We start from the raw sequence: 20692 nt of genomic DNA on the forward strand, positions 1-20692 counted from the left end.
TGTCTTTCGCTTTTTGGCACTCCCTGCAACCCCCCAAAAAAGAAACATAACTGCCATTATGAACCTTCTTCTCTGCCATTATCTTCATGTCTTTCTCTGGGCTTACAGATCTACTGTTTTTCAAACTGTTCCAAAGACCTCTAGGGTTTCCAACTGCTGGTGAAACTGTGGAGAGGGGGGAACAGATACTAAACAGGTAGGTCTCCAGCCCTTTCATCTCCCCACTCCAGGAGCAGTTCTACTTTGACCTGTTTTTATGTATTTGATACATAAACAAATAAACCTCTTTACATGAAGTTTTACTTAAAAGGGGTTGAAGATTGAAAACATTGAAAATAATTGGATGATCTTCAAGGAGGACCCTTTCGTATTTAAAATGCTCGGTAGTGGCTAACCTCGCTTCTTACTTAGAGCAGGGCTCTGCCACTAAGATGTGAGAGAGTGGCTTCCAGATGGATCCTTCTGAATGGAGGACAGTAGTGACCCCCACTAACTTTGGATTCATTAATCTTTCCCTCCCTCCCTGGGTTTCACCAAAAGCCACACAGGACCTCTTCTTACCCTCTGGTATTCCAGCTGCCTATATTTCTCCTTGTGATTTTATGGAGATAAAGTCTTAGAATTAACTCTTATGGAAAGCCAAGCTTTGGCCTTGTATAATGGGGACCATGAGCAACAGTCAAGACTATAGTTTGAGTCTATAGTTTGAGTCTCTTCTTTATGGCCTTTTTGTTGGAATCTGTGGAACTAAAAGTCCACATTTATGACTTCTCATTTAGATTAAAATCCAGAACTGTTACAAGCAAGTCTAGTATAAGAAGGTGCAAAGCAAACTTCCTTTTGGCTTGCTGGCAAGGGAAGAATATTTATTTGTGGCTTAAGCAGTAGGGGTGGAGAGGGAGACTTTTTAACTGACGTTAACAACATTTTCATTAGGTAGAAACTGCCATATGTGTGCAAATTCATAACAAAAGGAAGTTTCTGCAGTAAGTTATCAAAGGAAAGAGATTGCCATTGCAAAGATTCCAATGCTTTATTTCAGATAGTAGGAAATTCCTGATAATTGTATCAAAGACAACCTCCCCCACCAGCCCCCACTGCGCCTGCCCCCATCCCACTGCCCCAGGATAGGGGAAATAAAAGCATTGTACAATAATTTCAAAGTGTCTGGTGGCTATTGACCTTAGACATTTTAACACCTAGGGTGGAAAATTTTTGGTGAAGGATAAATACGTAAGCTACCACTGTGCTCTTTATTGAAGAGAGATCTTGTTTTGATTTAATTCTTGAAGTGTTCTGGCCAGTTGTAGAAAATGGAATGTAGAGTGGTAACTGAAAAACCTCTATCTTACAAAACTGAGATCTTGGAAGAAGTAGTTCAGAAGCTTCAATGAGAATATCATTTTAGAAAAGATATTCACACTGGGAAAATATATTTGCTTAAAAAAAATCCCGTTCTTTATTAAAAGAAATGCATGCTTAAACTGAACACAAAACAATCTTGTAATTCTGTGTTATAATAAGAAATTAATATTCAGTGTTAGCCCTTTTTTTTTACCTGTGAGACACTTAAAAAATTAATCTATATAGCATTGTAGAAAAGTAAATGGATTGTTTAGAAAAAATGTATTCATGACATTATCCTCTTCTACAGTTCCTGAAATCTAGTGCAGTGATATTTCTAACATTTGTTTTATTTTAAAAGTAACACATACTTATTTTGGAGAAGTTGGAAAATACTAAGAATTACAAAGGAAAAAAGATAAATCTCTGCTGTCCCACAATCCAGAGATAAATACTCGCTAGTAGTATTTTATAGTATTTTCTTATATACACACACATACATTAGGATTATAGTTTATGTATAGTCTTGTAGCCTGCTCCAGAAATTGTTATTATGAAAAATTTCAAGCATATTTGGAAGCAGATATTTGGAGACAAAAAATAGTATAATGAACTTCTATATATGCATTACCTTAATTAATTATGAAAATTTTGTTAATTTTGCTTTATCCCTCTTTCATTTTTCTCTGCTGTAGTATTTTAAGGCAACTTGCAAACATTATGTTTACCCTCATAAAATTCAGTATACATCTCTTAAGTATAAGGACATTTTCTTCCTAATTACGATGCCATTATTATACCTAATGAAATTCACAATAATCCCCCAGTATCTAAAACCAGTTCAAATAGAGATTTCCCTTATTAGTCTACTTTTTGTGCTTAATATTTTGGGGAAGTAGTTAATCCATAAAAGAATTGTTTCACCTGTAAAATGTGATTAAAAATTAAAGACTTAAAATATCTCCTCTCTTGTGTATAGTCTTTCTTCATTTCCACCAGTTGAATAGCCTGTTTACCCCACCCCTTGTCCAGGAGTGCTGAAAGTTTAGATAGAAAGCTCTGGGAATGCTCTACATCAGAAGCACCTGTGCCAACCTCCTTGTTTCAGGCACGTGCCCAAATCAAAGAGTATGTATGAGAGGAGCTAGTCCAAGCAGGAAGTTATCCAGGAAGCAGTTGACCTGTGAGAGGCCACTGTAAACTCTTCTCTCTGTTTGTTGTAAATGTTATCAGGAAAAGTGCTCGGACTCTGTTGGGCTAACATGCATGACTCCCCAAGGAGAGAGGTATACCCCTGCCCTGGAAATGGCTCATTCTGGCTTGATTTTTTTTTTTTTTTTTTTTAAACTTCTCATTTAGTGTGTGTTAGGTCCTGATTTCTGTGGGAAGGTAATTAACTCTAGTGACCTGTAATGAAAAGATGATATAGTAATTTACTTTTCAGGTTTTTTTCCCATATATTTGCAGAAGTTTTGGGATAGAAGTTCATAATTTCCTAATTGTCACATGGGTTAAATACGTTTATAATCAGTTAACATTTTTCAAATAGGTGCAGTGCTGCCTGTATAAAATTTATGTTATGACCCATACAGTTTGAAATCATGTATATTGCCATGTAACTAAAAGGCTTACTGAATTTTATTGGCCTGCTTAATTTCAAGAAGTATTTTATCTGTCATTATAAGACAGGTACTAATTTATGTGTTACACACTTTTGATAAACATTGCAGTTTTATTGTAGTAACACAGACGAAATGGATGAATACTTCAGCCCCATACGATTTGGTATTGTTAACAACAGCTGTAGCTACATTTATTTAGTTCTTGAATTGAAGCTGGCTTTGATACTCTAGGGACTGCTTTCTTTCCTCTTGTTTTTCTCTGTCTGTTCATAAGTGAGATGCATACAGCAGGAAGAAGTTAATGCAGAAACACCTTTTTATCACAAATATTTATGGATTGTATTATAATTGGTTATAATAGTTGTGGCTAGATGGAGATGAGATGTAAATGTAGATCTGCCTGGAAATGTACCCCTGGCAAGCATGGTCTCAATGCTACTTTTAAGACATAGTGATTAGATGGGTTATCAGGTCCACAGATGGAAAGAAGAATTGGAGAAAGTATGGCTGTCGGGGACTTAGGAAACAAACACATACCATTTATTTCAATGAAGAAAGAGACCACTATCAGCTGTTGGTTAGCACAGCTTTAGAATGGAAACATTTGGAAATTTGGAATGAAGCAGTAGTTTAGGGAACTGATCCAAGGAAGAGAAAAGGTTATACAGTGATATTTTGATAACCAGTAAGAATCTGTGGAAAGCGCTGGTTGGTGTTGCTTGGCCATCTGGCAAGCAGGAGCTCAGATGTGGAGCTGACTCTGGGAGTATGGCTCTTACCTTTTACAGGTAAGGGAGCTGAGAGAAGAAACTTACTTTTGGACCCCGAAGGTAAAAAAGTAAGAAGGCAGGAAGGATGATTAGAGCCATATTAACAGTACAACTTAAAACACATGTGCTCTATAAAGAAAATAAATAGTACCAAAAAAACAAAGACCTTTGTGTCCAGAATATTTATCTGGGACTTTTTGGGAACATGTTTAGAAATATTTTTGATTCCAGCACCTTTGGTGGTATGTGAGGGTCCAGACAGACTGAAGTTATTTATCTGCCATTCTAAAATGGTGCAAAACCTGACCTGAACAGACATGAGACTATTAATAAACTTTTTTTTATCCCACTTAATGTGATTATAAGGTACTGTCTCAGATCTGCTGGGGTAAAATACAACATATTGTCTGTGTACTATATTCCTTTTCTAAATTTTGAAGAGTTCTGCATTCTGAAATAAAATTCTGAAATAAATCTGGTTTAGGTAAGGAATTGTGGACCTGTATTTTAAAATAATGCTTTTTGGGTCAGTGACAGCAGAGTTAAATTTATTTCCTAGAAACCATAGTTTCTTTCATAACTCAAGGAATAACCAAATGTAAAATGGTTTTCAAAACTGCTTTATATGGTTCCCTGTTCCCTTCAGATTACTTCATCTCAAGCCAGTCTTCGTTACATGGTGGTTGTGGGGAGTGTTTAAGCACAACACGGAGCTGGAATGCTGTTAGAAATTCAGTGTTTGGCAAGGTTTGGAGAATGTGGGCTCTTCCCGGCTCAGCAGCTTTTCCATGTAGGGTGATGGGTAAGATAGATAAGAAAAGGCAGCACAACCTCTCATGAATTCAGTGGAAAAGAGTAGGAAGGGCAAGAAGGAAATAGGAAGGACAGTTTACACCCCTAAAAATTATGGTGCTATGTAATTTATCTGTTAAATGTTTGGGTGTGATAAGAGACTGCTGTAGGCAGTGCAGTGTTGGTGAATAGGCCCTGGGGTCAAGTTCTAATCCTGATTCACACTTTTTAGTTGTGTGACCTTGGGCAAGATCATTAACTCATCTGAGCCTATTATCTCTAAAATAGGGAAAATTATACCTGCCTTTTAGATTTTTAGTTACTATTTTGGAGTCTAACATTACCCCTGGTATTTTATTTTCAAACTCTGATAAGGTACAATGAAATGCCATGGAGAAAAGGACAAGGACAATCTAGTTATAGGCAAGGAAGAAAGAGAGAAAATTAATTCTCAGATAGCTTAGCTCGCAGCTTTACATCAAAGGTGAGAATTATGGAAATATCTAATGTGCTTTTACAGTTTTTGATTGAAAAAATTGCTAGAAAGTTCTTGCATAACATCCTTGGCTGTACTTAGTTACTGGCAAAGACAGATTGTAGAATCAGGACAGTTCTGATTTTATAATGGATTTATTAAGAATATTTCTTTAAGTTCACAATGTACTAGTATATTAGCTTTAGGAAAGCCCAATATATCAAAAACACATAAAGCCTAAAGCTGGTAAATTAGACAAACCTGCATTCCCTAAAGATGTAAAAAATAATAATAATTGATACTGGCCACCACTGCCCCCTCTGGCTTGGCCTACAATTGTGGATAGTGGCCTGCCTTGTTCATAGAATTTCTGAGAATTTTAATGAAAGTATGAAATTCAGAAAATAGAACAAAAGCCATCAGCCATTGCTTTATCACATCTGAGCTTTTACAGCTTTTCTAGCTTCCCAGAGATCCAGTTTCTATGTTGCCTCTTCCCACAAGCTACTCTACCTTCTGGTGCTGAAGCTGTCTGCCTTAGAGTTATGAGGTAGCTCTTAGAAATGGTACATGGCAAGATTTTATTTTATTTTATTTTTTAATCCAAACTGAGAGCCTCTGTCTCTTAATAACATTTATAGTTTCACTTACAGTTTCAAAAAAACTCTGTGTCACATCCTTCTGAGCTGCAATAGCTGGCCCATTTAAAAAAAAAGAAGGCATTTTAATAAATTTTACTGAAGTATAATTACATACAATAAAATGCACTAGTTTTATGAGTTTTTAGCAAATTTACACACCCATGTAACTACCACCCCAGTCAGATATACAACATTTCCATCATTCCACAAAGTCTCCTGACGCCCTTTTGCAGGCAAATCCCCTGAGCTCATTCACTTGAGTTGGGTTTCAAACCCAGCTGTCCTGACTTCAGAGCCCAGCTTCTCAACCACTGGACTACACTGCTTTCCCAACTCAGGGTTTCTTTTCTTTACATTTACTGGATGGTAGCTTGTCTAGTATACTTACATGCTCATTGATTGATTAATTGTTATTGATTGATTGATCAGCTGGAGGTAATTTAATAGCATCATCATTCATCCTGAAGCCTAGGGATCTGCTTTTATCCTATCTTTTTCTTAACTTGCCACATCTGATAAGTTGTCAAGTGCTTGTACAACATTTATAACATCTCTTGGTCTTTGCCTTCCAACCTTATCAGAATAAAAATTATTCATTAAAGTATATTATTCATTGTTTAGTGTTTGGTTGGGTTATATAAATTTAATTTTTTAATAATAAAAATGTTTTTATCAACAAGATAGTCATCCATGATTACTTGTGAATTCCTTGTCTTTACGCCTTATGCAGATAGGGTGACTCTTTGCAGCTACCTTTGTATATGTAATCCTAAAGTGTTGAATTATAGAGTGATACACGTATTTTCTTTTTTAGGACTTTTCCAGATTTCTCAGAACAAAGTAGCAGTTCTTCTTCTAGCTGGTGGGCAGGGGACAAGACTTGGTGTTGCATATCCCAAGGGGATGTATGATGTTGGTTTGCCATCCCATAAGACACTTTTTCAGATTCAAGCAGAGCGTATCCTGAAGCTTCAACAGTTAGCTGAAAAATATCATGGCAACAAATGCATCATTCCGTGGTAAGATATTTCTCATTATGGGACAGTGTCTGAACATGTATTGGTTTATAATATTCAAAATGCCTATGTACTTTATTCGTAGGCAGATGTATTTCCTGTTACTACAGATTTTCTTGGGAGCTATAATTTACTATATATGTTAAAATATGTGTTACAGCTAGATAGATAATCACTGTAGCCTTAACGAGCAATATATACTCACCTCCAACTTTTAATCCCTACCTGAGTACCTTTGGGTACTCAGAGGGTTCTCTCGGTCTAGAAACTTCATGTTGATTGGTAGTTTGTCTATGTATAGAATTTCTGATTGAAAATCAGTTTCCTTCTGAAATTTGAAAGCATTGCTCTATTGTTTCAGCATTGCTTTGGAGGGCTGCATTGCCATTCTGATCCCCAATCTTTTTTTTTTCCCCTTTTGCTCTGAAAGAATTTGGGGTCTCTTTTTATCTTCAGTAACTGAAATTTCATGACGACGTGGTATGGATCTATTTTCAGTCACTGCTGTGGGCACTCGGTGGGTTCTCTCACTCTAGAAACTCATATCCTTAAGTATTGGGTTATTTAGTCCTCCTGAAACCTCACCCTTCTCCCATACACACCAGCTGAAAGCCCCATTGATTTCTCTGCTGTGGGCCAAACTGGGATTCTCAGTCTCTGATAGTATGCCAGGTCCTCAGGGCCTATCTCGGCCAGTGTTCATCTTCTAAACACCAAGAGATTACAGGAAATTCTGCTCTGTTTTTTAAAAGGTTTTGATTTAGCTCTTGAATCTGTTTCTCAGAGCAGCTTTGGAAGTTAGCATGTTTTGAGGGGGAAACCAGCTGTGCGTTTGAAATCCCTCAAGTCCCTAATCTTCTTATTTTAGCCCCAAATCTTCTTATTTTAGCCCCAGGTGACCAACAGAAACTCTGCTGGTTTCTCTGTCCTTCTGCCTGGTCCAAGCTCAGATTCTCTACCACTAGCCTTTACCCCAGATCAGCAAATACCCCCAGGAAAAGGCAGCTGCATATCTTTAGCTCTCCTTTGAAAGATTCTCACTCTCTTGAATTTTAGTTCTAATCCATGTTGCTTTTGTAGCTCTCTGATGCCTTTAAAAATAGGCTTTTTGTAATTTCCTCAGCTTTTCTAGCTATTAAGGATGGTATTGGCCAGCTGTGAACTATTTTCTTCATTTTGATTCCCTTGGGGATTTTTGAAGGACGTCTGTGTTCTAAGTGGCCAAAATTCTACTTACAGCCCTGGCCTCCCACTATCATGTCGGATTTTCTTCTTTTTCTTTCTCCTCACAGCTCAGAATTTATTTTTCTTATGTGGAACAGTTTAGTCACTTCTTTTGTCATCTAAATCATGATGCCCAAAATTTTTGTGCCCAGGGTTCATAATACTCATAATACCCAGGATAATTTGTTAATCAGACAGATATTGACTGTGCTGGGAAATTATATAATGTTCTTCATTTAACAGATATTAATTGAGTACCTACTTCTAGGTGCTGGGAACCGAGACAGAACCAAAACAGACAAAAATCCCTACTTATATATGGTTTACATTTTAGTAAGGGGAAAAGCTATTGTAGTCACTAATTATGGTTTTAGATAGAATTTTTTTCTCTTTTGCTACAGTGGCATGGGTTGGATTTTTGTGACAACAGAGAGTATAATTACACTTTTATGATTTTAAATAAAGGGTGAGCAGAGCCCAGATTCCATTTCAATTTTTTTGTAAAAAGAACCATAAGAGATAATTAGAATGTATTACATTTATCCTTTTCTCCCTATTACTAGAATAGGAGATTTCAACCTAGAATACACCTTTCAGAGTTCTAAAATGTTTACTTGAGCCAGTTGTAGGCTTTCTGTTGCAGGAGATATGTTTTAATATTGTTACAGATTTATTTTATACATAAGGATTGATGAAGTTACTGGAAGAAATTCCCCTTGGGTAGCAGCTAATGCTGCCTTATCCAGGAAGAGGATGAAGGAAGTGAAAACAAACAGTGCTCTCAAAAATTTTCTTTAGCTTAGGAAATAGACAAGACTTGACTTTGCCCTGATTCACATAGTGCTATGGCTTAGAAGATTTACTTTTCTCTTGCAAGGTATATAATGACCAGTGGCAGAACAATGGAATCTACAAAGGAATTCTTCACAAAGCACAAGTACTTTGGTTTAAAAAAAGAGAATGTAATCTTTTTTCAGCAGGGAATGCTGCCTGCTATGAGTTTTGATGGGAAAATTATTTTGGAAGAGAAGAACAAGGTTTCTATGGCTCCAGGTTTGTAACCATTCTTATTTAATGGTGACTAGAAGTGGTAGTAACACAACTCATTAAATTGTTTTTTTGAAGTACGGTTGATTTACGATATGTAGCTTTTTATGTTTTGATATATATTTTTTTAATACGGTGATTTGTATGTTAAAAATTAATATTTTAATTATTTTTAAATTTGGCAATGATTAAAAAAAATGGAAATGCCCATGGGTGAAATGAATATGCTTTTATACTTCTGTGGATGTCTGCTCTTGAGAGCAATTTGAGCAGCATTCAGAGTATTTATTCTCTTTCCCCAGTATTTTATATACAGTATTGTTCATGGCTACATTGTTCATTGTAGTGAAAAATTGGAAACCATCTGCTGCTTAAAAAATAAGAGGCTAGATTATAGTTTACCTGTAGCATTAATTCTTAAACAGTATTGAAATAATTGTGTGGAGATATTAATTGACAAAGCGAAATAGTTTCAGTAGGTTAAGTAAGAGAATGGGAAATACAGAGCTACATGCACAGTTGTAGTTTGCTAACGGCATCCCTAGGATTGGGCAGTGTGTTGCCTGTGTAGCCACATATAGTGACCATAAGTATGATCCCATTATAATATAAAGTAAATGTGTCAACAGATTCTCATCTCTGTGAAGCTCTTCTTGAAGGAAAGGCTGAAAGGAAATAAAAACAGTATTTACAGTGGTGCGTTGCAGGTGTAGGCTTTTATTTCATCTCAACTCTTTTCTCCCCCCCACTCAATTCTTTTTAATTAATGGAAGAGTTTACTATTTTTAGCTTTGTTTTGTGAAGTTGTCTAATTTCTTGTCATTTAAGCTGTAGCTGAGGTTGTTGATGGAAGAAGTACATTAAAGCAGCACTAAAAATAGATGGGGAAAGAAGAGGCTTTTGCATATATTTAGTTTAAATCACCATAGACCTTCATATTAATCTGGTTTCTTAACAAATCATTGGGTATCAATACTCATGTATTTTTATTTTTGAGATGGATGAAATTGTCAGTGTTGGGGCTATAAATACAGAGCTAACTTGAATCATACAAATAAAACTTGAAATGTTATAAAAAAAATTGCCTGTTAAAGAATTTTATGTTTCACAATATATTATAGGCCAAATTGTTAAAAGGGCTGAGTTAAAAAGAAAAGTATGTTCTTTGGAGTTGCCTAGCCCCACATTAATAATGTAATTATACTTACGCTAAATTACCTTCAAAATCACGTAGTATAACTTTTTGACACCTGAATCCTTCCTTATGGACATTCAGTTTTCTTGGCCCTGTAATGTAAAACTGGTTTTCAGAGCTCTTCATCCCAGTTGAGAAACATTAAACAATCTTTGGGTTATCGTCACACTGAGTTTTGGTGTGCTACTAACAGGCTGTTGTGTTTCCCAGATGGGAATGGTGGTCTTTATCGGGCTCTTGCAGCCCAGAACATTGTGGAGGATATGGAGCAAAGAGGCATTTGGAGCATTCATGTCTATTGTGTTGACAACATATTAGTAAAAGTGGCAGACCCACGGTTCATTGGATTTTGCATTCAGAAAGGAGCAGACTGTGGAGCAAAGGTAATGCCTTTCTCAACTATAATGAGGCTTTAAGTGGTCTTTCTCTTGTCAGTATATACATTCCAGGAGTCAAACTAGATTTATCAGGGTGATTTGGATATTTTAGAACCATTCATCTTCTAAAGTAACTAAACTGTCCCGCACCCACTTTTTTTCTTAAATTGGCAACATTTGATTCTAGACGTAATGATGTATGCTTAGTCCATCACAAGTAAGAGTTTAAAATATACGAGGATGATTTGTAAGTACCTGGGAAAGTGAATGGTCACCACTAGGCCTGGGATGGGCTTATTAATATCAAGTTGTTGGATTCATTAATATCAAGTTGTATTTGATCAGATTAACCCAGTTTCTTCCTATGACAAAGTTACTGGAGTAGTAGGTAAAGGAAATATGGTAGAAATAGCAGATGTAGACTTCAGTAAGGCATTTGACAGGGTAACTCATGATAGTCTTGTGAATAAGATGGAAATATGCAGATAGGGGATAAGGACAATTAACGAGATTAAATAACTGCATGAATGACCACAAACATACTGATATTGAGACAGAGGGAGGTTTGTAATGCCATATAATACAGCTGTCCTTGGCATAGTTCTTTTTAGCATTTTTTTTTTTGGTTGCATAGATGATAATATAAGAGACTTGCCTTTATGACATGAAAGACCTTAATAACACTTTGGAAGATTTGAAAATATTAATGTAAATATTACTTTCCTGGAAATCTGTAAAGGTATCATTTCTCACAGAATTAAAGTATAACACAATCCTGATCAAAGTCCTAGTGAGACTATTTTGGGGACATTTGACAAAATGATTGTAAAGTTTAGAATAAATAAATAAAGTTTAGATTGTAAAGATGACCAGGAAAATGTTGAAAAAAATGATGATAAGGAAGGAAGAGGGTTGAAGACAATCTATCAGATATTAAAATGGGTTGTAAATAAAATAACTAGGAGTGTAGTACTGAAACCAGAATAGAATGACAGGTTAATGGAACAGATCAGTCAGAAACAAACTCACGTAAAGATGGCATTTCAACTCATTGGGGGGAAATGAATGGGATAACTGGATAAAAATAAAGTAAGATGTCACCCTCAGAGCTCATACCAAAATCAATTTCAAAGGCATTACCAAGTAAAAAAACCATAAAGATGATAGAAGAAAGTTTAGAATAATTTTATTTATTTTTATTTTTTTATTTGAGTTTAGTTGATTTACAGTGTTGTGTTAGAATAATTTTATAATCAACATGAAGGGAAGACCTATTTCCCAGAAGCAAAAACCGTATAGGCTTCTGACAAAAACAAATTAAACTACATATAAATTTTAAATATATGAATTTAAAAAGAAGAGCTGCCATAAGAGACATATCATATCCTTGGTTGGAAATTTTCTATTATAAAGATGTAATTTCTCTCCAAATTAATCTACAAATCTAATGCAAAGTCACAGAAGCTGAAGTCTTAAATTTACTAGTACAAGTTTTGAGAGAATAAGCTGGTAGACCTAAGAAGATGACTCCTGACTCTGAAAGTAAAGGGTTGGTTTAGTTCATTGACTGAAGACCTCTATCCATTTCAGTACTCTATGAGTATCTGTGCTGTATTGTAAATAGCTACTAAACTGTAATAGAAATAGTGCATTGGATTTTAATTACGTAGCTACTAAGCTTTAAAAAACAAAACAAAACTGTATTTCTGACTTTGTTCCACTTGGTGTCACTCTTCTTTCTAAAATGGAAACTTAAAATTTTACTGCTCTGAGCTTCAGAATCAATTTAAATTCTAAATGATTAGAGAACATTGAACCTGGGAGGGACCTCAGAGATCATCTATCTGGTCAACCCCTTTGATCTCAGAAATGGACACTCTGAGTTCCAGTACTAAATAAGTTCCATGCTCAAGGTCCTTCATCACATTAGCGGAGGCAGGATTAGAACTGTTTCCCAACTCTTAGTTTTAGTATTATGTCACATTTATAAAGCCAAATTCTTTAGATTAATTATATTTTTGCTGGCAGCTCAAAAAACGTTGAATTGGTGTGCCAACTTCTATGAGTATATTAATCACACAGGGATGTAAATATAACCATTCTCTCTTCTCCATTTCCCCTGGGTCCTCTAGGACAAATCCTGTCTCAGTCTTCCTGCTTAGTTCTGTGTCTGGCATATAATGTAATAGTCACTCAATGAATGCATAAATACATATTCAGATGGAACCGAAATATTACAAGACTGGTATATGTTAAAAACTTTTAGAAATAGTAGAAACCATTTATGTAATCTGTCCTCCCACGCTTTTAATTAAAAAAAATCAAGATGTTAAAGTATATTTTTAAAAACACCTAAATTAGGGAGTGATTCATAGTGTGTAGTAGAATTCTATGCAGGGAATTCTTTTTTAATTCTTTAATAGGCTCCTGTCTTGGTGAATTAAGTATTTTTCATGGAGTGAGAGTCTTGAGAAAAGACTTAGTGGAGTGGTTTACAAAAGTTCATAGCTGAGAGAGTAGGAATGATTGTTAATTAAAGATAATTTTAGGGCTTCCCTGGTGGCACAGAGGTTAAGAATCCACCTGCTGGTGCAGGGGACATGGGTTTGATCCCTGGTCTGGGAAGATCCCACATGCCGCGGAGCAACTAAGCCTGTGTGCCACAACTACTGAGCCTGCGCTCTAGAGCCTGCAAGCCACAAATACTGAAGCCCGCGTGCCACAACTACTGAAGCTTGCATGCCTAGGGCCTGTGCTCTGCAGCAAGAGAAGCCACCGCAATGAGAAGCCCACATACCGCAACAAAGAGTAGCCCCCGCTCACCACAACTAGAGAAAGCCCACGTGCAGCAATGAAGACCCAGTGTAGCCAAAAATAAATACATAAATTAAATTTAAAAAAGAAAGAAAAAATTCCTTTAAAAAATGTTTAAAAAAGAAAAGATAATTTTGTAAGGCAGTTGCAGTAACTTTGAGGTTGAAGTGTTACTTTGAACTCAGCTTTTCAGGATTTAACTTGTAGGAAATCAAGAGACCTCTTAATTTTATGCTGTAAATCTTTTCTGTAGAATATAAACTGACTTCCAACTTCATGTACTTTACAAATGCTTTCTTTTGTAATCTGGACTTTTATAGTATTTGGAGGTTCATAGTTGTTATAAAAGTAAACCTTTTACTGGCAGATTAACACTTGGGAAGTAAAGTGTAAATATGCTTATTTTTATTTTCCATGGCTGGTTAGGAGTAGGGTTGTATAGAAGTGATTGGAAAACAAACCTTTGTGTGTGTGTGTGTGTGTGTGTGTGTGTGTGTGTGTGTGTGTGTGTGTTTTAATGGGAATGGGAGGAATCTATTCCAGATTCCCTGTCTACTGAGATACCTACTGTAGAGAATGTGAAGTGATAGACTAGAATTGCAAATAGGTCCATGATTGGTTTAAATAATTTTGCTGTATGTTTCCCTCCAGTTTAATCCACTTCTGTGGTAGAAGGTTTCTTTTCATTGAAAACTGTACTCCTTTCAGGGCAGCAAACAGTGAAACTACACAGCAGGCCTACGTATCCAGTAGCCCAGCCTCACTGAGCTACACTCAGTGCCTATATCTCTAATTGCTGTGTAAACTAAGTGCTCAATAGTGGCTTTAGTTGTCTGGAAGGGACTGCTACTGGCCGTATTTATTTTAAGAGATCAGTTGCTGAAGAAAATCTTTAATTTTATTGATATAATTTCATGTATGGTTTGGATAGACTTTTCAAAGTGGGGACAGATTTTTCAAAATACTCTGGAATATGCTGAATTGTTAATCGAACAGGGCAAAAATAATATCTTCATATATTTTAATTGTTTGATTCTTCTGCTGGATATTCATCTCATCTGAGGCTTGAGTTTTCTATTAGTGCATTGCATACAGTTGTTTCATAATTTTATTCTAAACACTTAATTTAGGTCAGTGATATATGCTTAGGGTAGTGGGGTATCAGAATCACCTGTGAGGTTTTTTAAAATTGCATACTCTTATGTTTCCCTCTGATTTTGACCAAATACTTTTCTCTCAGCTCCCTGATCAGCCTAGAGTCTTTGCTAGATTATCAAATCACTGGTTTTCAGACTTTTTAAAAAAGCATAGAACCTCTTACTTCAAACAAAACCTAGCCTGCAAAACATAAATATGAGTGGGCTTTTCTGATTGAAGTTGGAGTGGAACCCTGTGACCTGCCTGCTCTAACCCTCCTACCTCCTAGCCAAGTTCCTGAAACATAAGGAATTTGCTGTTATATTATATATATAATATATATAATATATATATTATATATATTATATTATATATAATATATACATTATATATTATATATATAATGTATATATATATATAAATATAATATATAATATATATTATATATTATATATAATATATATAATATATATAATATTATAATATATATATTATATATATATATTCATGAATGAAAATGAAAGAAACACCATTTTCAAATGAAATATTGATTTGTGCAAAATGAGAGGCAAAATGCCTTACTTCTCTTGTTTTGTGAATCTCAGATTTTGTTTCATTTATTCTCAAAGTAGTTGAGTGTGGTTAAGGATAAATTCAGTAATAAAAACATATTCGGGGGGACATAGACTCCTCATTTAGTTATTCCCAGTCCAGTGTGATTTCTTCTGGGCCCTATGTGTATGATGGAATTTCTACTGTACAGTTTAGTTAGATGATAAATAGGAGGGAGATAATTTACCTCTTCTCAGATAGATGATTATCTAAAGATTCCTCTTGACTTAATACCTTAAAGATAAAGTAAGTAAAATTGTAAATGTGGTCTTGGAAAATGACAGATCTCCAATGTAGCGCCTGATTAAATTTCTTTCTCTACTGTTGTCTTCCTTTGGTGGGCAGGTGGTAGAGAAAACGAACCCTACAGAACCAGTTGGAGTGGTTTGCCAAGTGGATGGAGTATACCAGGTGGTGGAATATAGTGAGATTTCTCTGTCTACGGCTCAAAAACGAAGCTCAGATGGACGACTGCTGTTCAATGCGGGGAACATTGCCAACCATTTCTTCACTGTACCGTTTCTGAGAGATGTTGTCAAGTATGGGCAAGATGGGGGCTTTTAAAAATTTTTATTTATTGTTAATCCGAAGCTAAGTCACTTGAGAAGTAGGAAGAAACTTCAAGTCCATATCGTACATGATTCATCTTCCTTTCTGATGAGCATCTTTATCAAATGGAAGTTTACCTGACATTGTAGTTGTTTTCAGTACGATATATCATCGAGTGCAAATTTGTAGTAGTCCATTCTCCTCAGTGCATTAACTGGAGTCCAAAGCAGTTCTCCCTCTTCTTCTCTTACTTCCCTCCCTCCAACTGTGCTAGGTTCTGGAGAAGCAAAGAATAAGAAAGGGAATACCCTCTCTCTACCACAGCTGGAAACCTTAAAAAATACAGATGTCTACCCTACATCTACTGAACCAGAATTTCTGGAGGTCGATGCAGACATCTGTTTTTTTTTTGTTTGTTTGTTTGTTTTTAAGGTACGCGGGCCTCTCACTGTTGTGGCCTCTCCCATTGCGGAGCACAGGCTCCGGATGCGCAGGCTCAGCAGCCATGGCTCATGGGCCCAGCCGCTCCGCGGCATGTGGGATCCTCCCGGACCGGGACACAAACCCGCGTCCCCTGCATTGGCAGGCAGACTCTCAACCACTGCGCCACCAGGGAAGCCCACACCAGATTTTTAAATGAAGGACATTCTCAATATCTGATTCTTCACTTGATTGCTTTTTAGACATTTAAGATGACTACTTCTTAAAAAGTTACTCAGCTTTATTCTTTTTTTTTTTTTTTTAACATCTTTACTGGAGTATAATTGCTTTACACTGTTGTGTTAGTTTCTGCTGTATAACAAAGTGAATCAGCTATGTGCATATGTATATCCCCATTTCCCCTCCCTCTTGTGTCTCCCTCCACCCTCCTTATCCCACCCCTCTAGGTGGTCACAAAGCACCGAGCTGATCTGCCTGTGCTATGCAGCTGCTTCCCACTAGCTGTCTATTTTACATTTGGTAGTGTATATATGTCCATGCCACTCTCTCATTTGTCCCAGCTTACCCTTCACCCTCCCCGTGTCCTCAAGTCCATTCCGTATGTCTCTGTCTTTATTCCTGTCCCGCCCTTCGGTTCATCAGAACCTTTTTTTTAGAATCCATATATATGTGTTAGCATATGATATTTGTTTTTCTCTTTCTGACTCAATTCGCTCTGTATGACAGACTCTAGCTCCATCCACCTCACTACAAATAATTCAATTTCGTTTCTTCTTATGGCTGAGTAACATTCCATTGTATATATGTGCCACATCTTCTTTATCCATTCATCTGTCGAAGGACACTTAGGTTGCTTCCATATCCTGGCTATTGTAAATAGTGCTGCAATGAACATTGTGGTACAAGACTCTTTTTGAATTATGGTTTTCTTAGGGTATATGGCCGGTAGTGGGATTGCTGGGTCATATGGTAGTTCTATTTTTAGTTTTTTAAGGAACCTCCATACTGTTCTCCATAATGGCTGTATCAATTTACATTCCACCAACAATGCAAGAGGGTTCCCTTTTCCCCACACCCTCTCCAGCATTTATTGTTTGTAGATTTTTTGATGATGGCCATTCTGACCTGTGTGAAGTGATACCTCATTGTAGTTTTGATTTGCATTTATCTAATGATTAGTGATGTTGAGCATTTTTTCATGTGTTTGTTGGCAATCTGTTTATCTGTTTTGGAGGAATGTCTATTTAGGTCTTCTGCCCATTTTTGGATTGGGTTGTTTGGTTTTCTGATATTGAGCTGCATGAGCTGCTTGTATATTTTGGAGATTAATCCTTTGTCAGTTGCTTCATTTGCAAATATTTTCTCCCATTCTGAGGGTTGTCTTTTCATCTTGTTTGTAGTTTCCTTTGCTTTTAAGTTTCATTAGATCCCATTTGTTTGTTTTTATTTCCATTTCTCTAGGAGGTGAGTCAAAAAGGATCTTGCTGTGACTTATGTCATAGAGTGTTCTGCCTATGTTTTTCTGTAAGAGTTTTATAGTATCTGGCCTTACATTTAGGTCTTTAATCCATTTGGAGTTTATTTTTGTGTAAGGAAGTGTTCTAATTTCATTCTTTTACATGTAGCTGTCCAGTTTTCCCAGCACCACTTATTGACGAGGCTGTCTTTTCTCCATTGTATTCTCTTGCCTCCTTTATCAAAGATAAGGTGACCATAGGTGTGTGGGTCTATCTCTGGGCTTTCTATACTGTTCCACTGATCTATATTTCTATTTTTGTGCCAGTACCATACTGCCTTGATTACTGTAGCTTTGTAGTATAGTCTGAAGTCCAGGAGCCTGATTCCTCCAGCTCTATTTTTCTTTCTCAAGATTGCTTTGGCTATTCGGGGTCTTTTGTGTTTCCATACAAATTGTGAAATTTTTTGTTCTAGTTCTGTGAAAAATGCAGTTGGTAGTTTGATAGGGATTGCATTGAATCTGTAGATTGCTTTGGGTATTATAGTCATTTTCACAGGCTCATTCTTCCAATCCAAGAACTTGGTAGATCTCTCCATCTGTTTGTGTCATCTTTAATTTCTTTCATCTGTGTCTTATAGTTTTCTGTATACAGGTCTTTTGTCTCCTTAGGTAGGTTTATTCCTAGGTATTTTATTCTTTTTTTTGCAGTGGTGAATGGGAGTGTTTCCTTAATTTTTCATCATTAGTGTATAGGAATGCAAGAGATTTCTGTGCATTAATTTTGTATCCTGCTACTCTACCATATTCATTGATTAGCTCTAGTAGTTTTTTTTTTTTTTGCAGAACGCGGGCCTCTCACTGTTGTGGCCTCTCCCGTTGCGGAGCACAGTCTCCGGACTCGCAGGCTCAGCAGCCATGGCTCACGGGCCCAGCCGCTCCGCGGCATGTGGGATCTTCCCGGACCGGGACACGAACCCGTGTCCCCTGCATCGGCAGGCGGACTCTCAACCACTGCGCCACCAGGGAAGCCCAGCTCTAGTAGTTTTTTGGTAGCATCTTTAGGATTCTCTATGTATAGTATCATGTCATCTGCAAACAGTGACAGTTTTACTTCTTCTTTTCTGATTTGGATTCCTTTTACTTCTTTTTCTTCTCTGATTGCTGTGGCTAAATACTAAAAACTTCCAATACTATGTTGAATAATAGTGGTGAGAGTGGGCAACCTTGTCTTGTTCTTGATCTTAGAGGAAATGGTTTCAGTTCTTCACCATTGAGAACAATGTTGGCTGTGGGTTTATCATATGTGGCCTTTATTATGTTGAGGTAGGTTACCTCTGTGCCTACTTTCTGGAAAGTTTTTATCATAAATGGGTGTTGAATTTTGGCCAAAGTTTTTTCTGCATCTATTGAGATTATCATATGGTTTTTGTTCTTCAATTTGTTAATATTGTGTATCACATTGATTGATTTGTGTATATTGAAGAATCCTTGCATTCCTGGGATAAACCCCACTTGATCATGGTGTATGATCCTTTTAATGTGCTGTTGGATTCTGTTTGCTGGTATTTTGTTGAGGATTTTTGCATCTTTGTTCATCAGTGATATTGGCCTGTAGTTTTCCTTTTTTGTGATATCTGTTTCTGGTTTGGGTATCAGGGTGATGGTGGCCTCATAGAATGAGTTTGGGAGTATTCCTCCCTCCGCTGTATTCTGGAAGAGTTTGAGAAGGGTAGGTGTTAGCTCTTCTCTAAATGTTTGGTAGAATTCACCTGTGAAGCCATCTCGTCCTGGGCTTTTGTTAATTGGAAGACTTTTAATCACAGTTTTAATTTCAGTGCTTGTGATTGGTCTGTTTATATTTTCTATTTCTTCCTGGTTCAGTCTCAGAAGGTGTGCTTTACTTAGGATTTGTCCATTTCTTCCAGGTTGTCTATTTTATAGGCATATAATTGCTTGTATTAATCTCTCATGATCCTTTGTGTTTCTTCAGTGTCAGTTGTTATTTTCCTTTTTCATTTCTAATTCTGTTGATTTTAGTTTTCTCCCTTTTTTCTTGATGAGTCTGACTAATCAATTTTGTTTATCTTCTCAAAGGACCATTTTTTAGTTTTATTGATCTTTGCTGTTGTTTCCTTCATTTCTTTTTCATTTATTTCTGGTCTGATCTTTATGATTTCTTTCCTTCTGTTAACTTTGGGTTTTTTTGTTCTTCTTCTTCTATTGCTTTAGGTATAGGGTTAGGTTGTTTATTTGAGATTTTTCTTGTTTCTTGAGGTAGGACTGTATTGCTATAAACTTCCCTCTTAGGACTGCTTTTGCTGCATCCCATAGGTTTTGGGTTGTTATCTTTTCATTGTCATTTGTTTCTAGGTATTTTTTGATTTTGTCCTTGATGTCTTCAGTGATCTCTTGGTTATTTAGTAGCGTATTGTTTAGCTTCCATGTGTTTGTACTTTTTTACAGTTTTTTTCCTGTAATTGATATCTAGTCTCAGAGCATTGTTGTTGGAAAAGATTCTTGATATGATTTCAGTTTTCTTAAATTTACCAAGGCTTGATTTGTGACCAAGATATGGTCTATCCTGGAGAATGTTCCATGAGCACTTGAGAAGAAAGTGTATTCTGTTGTTTTTGGATGGAATGTCGTATAAATATCAGTCATGTCCATCTTGTTCGGTGTGTCATTTAAAGCTTGTGTTTCCTTATTTTTTTTTCATTTTGGATGATCTGTCCGTTGGTGAAATTGTGGTGTTAAAGTCCACTACTATTATTGTGTTACAGTCGATTTCCCCTTTTATGGCTATTAGCATTTGCCTTATGTACTGAGGTGCTCCTATGTTGGGTGCATAAATATTTACCGTTGTTATATCTTCTTCTTGGATTGATCCCTTGATCATTATGTAGTGTCCTTCTTTGTCTTTTGTAATAGTCTTTAAAGTCTGTTTTGTCTGATATGCAAATTGCTACTCCAGCTTTCTTTTGATTTCCATTTTCAGGTTTACTTTAGAATTTCAACTCCAGTCCCAAAATATTTCCCATTCCACTATGCTTTTTGTAGCTGTGTTATTAATTCATCCAAAGTAATTATAAATACTCATCTTTCCATCTAACACTTGATGGTATCTCAGTTGGGAAAGTTGGGACGAAGAGTGGAACATTTTATAAAAGACATGGAATT

At 36.3% G+C, this 20692-nt stretch overlaps 1 protein-coding gene across 6 annotated transcripts in view; it reads left to right on the forward strand.

The window, feature by feature from the left end:
- UAP1 (UDP-N-acetylglucosamine pyrophosphorylase 1) overlaps positions 1-20692 on the forward strand; it is a 37660-nt gene that overhangs the window by 9481 nt on the left and 7487 nt on the right. For all 6 annotated transcript variants that reach the window (XM_079916281.1, XM_079916276.1, XM_079916277.1 and 3 more), the window contains 4 exons: positions 6459-6663; positions 8762-8937; positions 10337-10509; positions 15412-15605. In XM_079916281.1, coding sequence (XP_079772407.1) covers positions 6459-6663; positions 8762-8937; positions 10337-10509; positions 15412-15605 — 748 coding nt within the window. The remainder of the gene's footprint in view (positions 1-6458; positions 6664-8761; positions 8938-10336; positions 10510-15411; positions 15606-20692) is intronic.

Source organism: Stenella coeruleoalba (genome assembly GCF_951394435.1).
Source record: "Stenella coeruleoalba genome assembly, chromosome: 1".
Lineage (NCBI taxonomy): Eukaryota > Metazoa > Chordata > Mammalia > Artiodactyla > Delphinidae > Stenella > Stenella coeruleoalba.